Raw genomic sequence first — 1201 nt, 5'->3', positions numbered from 1 at the left:
CGATCCCCGGCAGCCCCCCCCCGACTCTCCCCCAAAAACCTTAAGGCCTCGGCAAAGGGTTTAGGGCCACTGTGGACGGATCCCAGGGTGGGATCTGGCGACGCAGGAGCCAAGAGAAGAGCAAAGAAGTCTTCTCTACCGAAAAAGCCTACCTAGAGCCCCGCCGTTGGAGAGGGGCGCGCTGCCGTCGGGCTCCAGGGCGCAAGCGTGGTGTTTGGGCTTGGTGGTCTCCAGCCCGGCCAGCAGCGTCATGAAGTCGACGACGGTATCGATGTCCTGCTTGTTGGCGGTGGCTTCCCTCAAGGCGCTCACGGCGTTGAGGCGGCTGAAGGAGGTCAGCTCGGAGATGTTGGCCCGGAGGAAGAGGAGGATGACGTTGAGGTCGTTGACGGGGCAGGTGAGCATCTTGCGGCTGAGGAGGTCGAAGGCGGGCAGCATCTCGTAGACGGAGAGCAGCCCCTTGTCCCACTGGCAGAGCTGCAGGGCGTTGTAGATGACGACGGGTATGAGGAGGACGTAGACGCCGCCGACCGAGAGGCTGATGAGCTGGAAGACGGAGAAGAAGACCAGCTTGCAGGGGATGAGCGGGGGGATGTGGGGCTCCGCCTGGAGCAGCCCCGTTTTGATGGAGCAGCTGAACTCATCCTGGAAGAAGATGTTGAGGTGGAGGAAGACCAGGTAGAGGCAGGTGGCAGCCATGAAGAAGAGCAGGAGCAGGCTCCTCAGGACGTAGATGAACACCAGGGAGTGGGCGTGCTGCTTGCAGGTGAGGTAGCGCTCCAGCAACGGGAACTCAAAATACCTCTCCCGGCGGGCCCTGGGGGCAGAGGGGACACACCGGGGACTTAGAGCCACCCCCCAAAACCGAGTCGCTTCACCGAAGCCCGTCCTGAACGTGGCCGCAGCCACGGCGGCACGTGGAGGGACTTCGGAGGGACACGGTGACCAGTCGAGGCTGCCCAGCGGCCTCACCTCTCATATTCCTCCCAGAATCGCTCCGGCTCGGCGCTGGCCTGCTGGACCTTCCTCATGTGCTGCACCAGGCGCACGGAGCGGTTGTAGGATTTGTCCAGCTCGTCAATGATGAAGAGGAGGTCGGAGTGGAGGGCGGGGGCGGCCGCGTAACGCCACAGCAGGTAAGGCATGTACATGAGCACCGCCACCACCAGCAGCGAGTAGGGGAAGACCTGGGGATAGGGGA

The 1201-nt window shown here is 63.2% G+C and overlaps 1 protein-coding gene across 1 annotated transcript in view; it reads right to left on the bottom strand.

Annotated features, from left to right (window-relative positions):
- Positions 1–152: 152 nt before the first annotated feature.
- PANX3 (pannexin 3) overlaps positions 153–1201 on the bottom strand; it is a gene marked incomplete at its 3' end in the record, with an annotated part of 3555 nt that continues 2506 nt past the window's right edge. Inside the window, exons 3-4 of the mRNA XM_009324524.1 lie at positions 973–1187; positions 153–817 (exon numbers count right to left, since the gene is read on the bottom strand). Of these exons, the coding sequence (XP_009322799.1) occupies positions 153–817; positions 973–1187 (880 nt within the window). The remainder of the gene's footprint in view (positions 818–972; positions 1188–1201) is intronic.

The sequence above is a fragment of the Pygoscelis adeliae genome, unplaced genomic scaffold (genome assembly GCF_000699105.1).
Source record: "Pygoscelis adeliae isolate BGI_AS28 unplaced genomic scaffold, ASM69910v1 Scaffold945, whole genome shotgun sequence".
NCBI classification, from domain to species: domain Eukaryota; kingdom Metazoa; phylum Chordata; class Aves; order Sphenisciformes; family Spheniscidae; genus Pygoscelis; species Pygoscelis adeliae.
The sequence above is the reverse complement of the archived record's forward strand: the minus strand, read 5'-3'. Positions and strand labels throughout refer to the sequence as shown.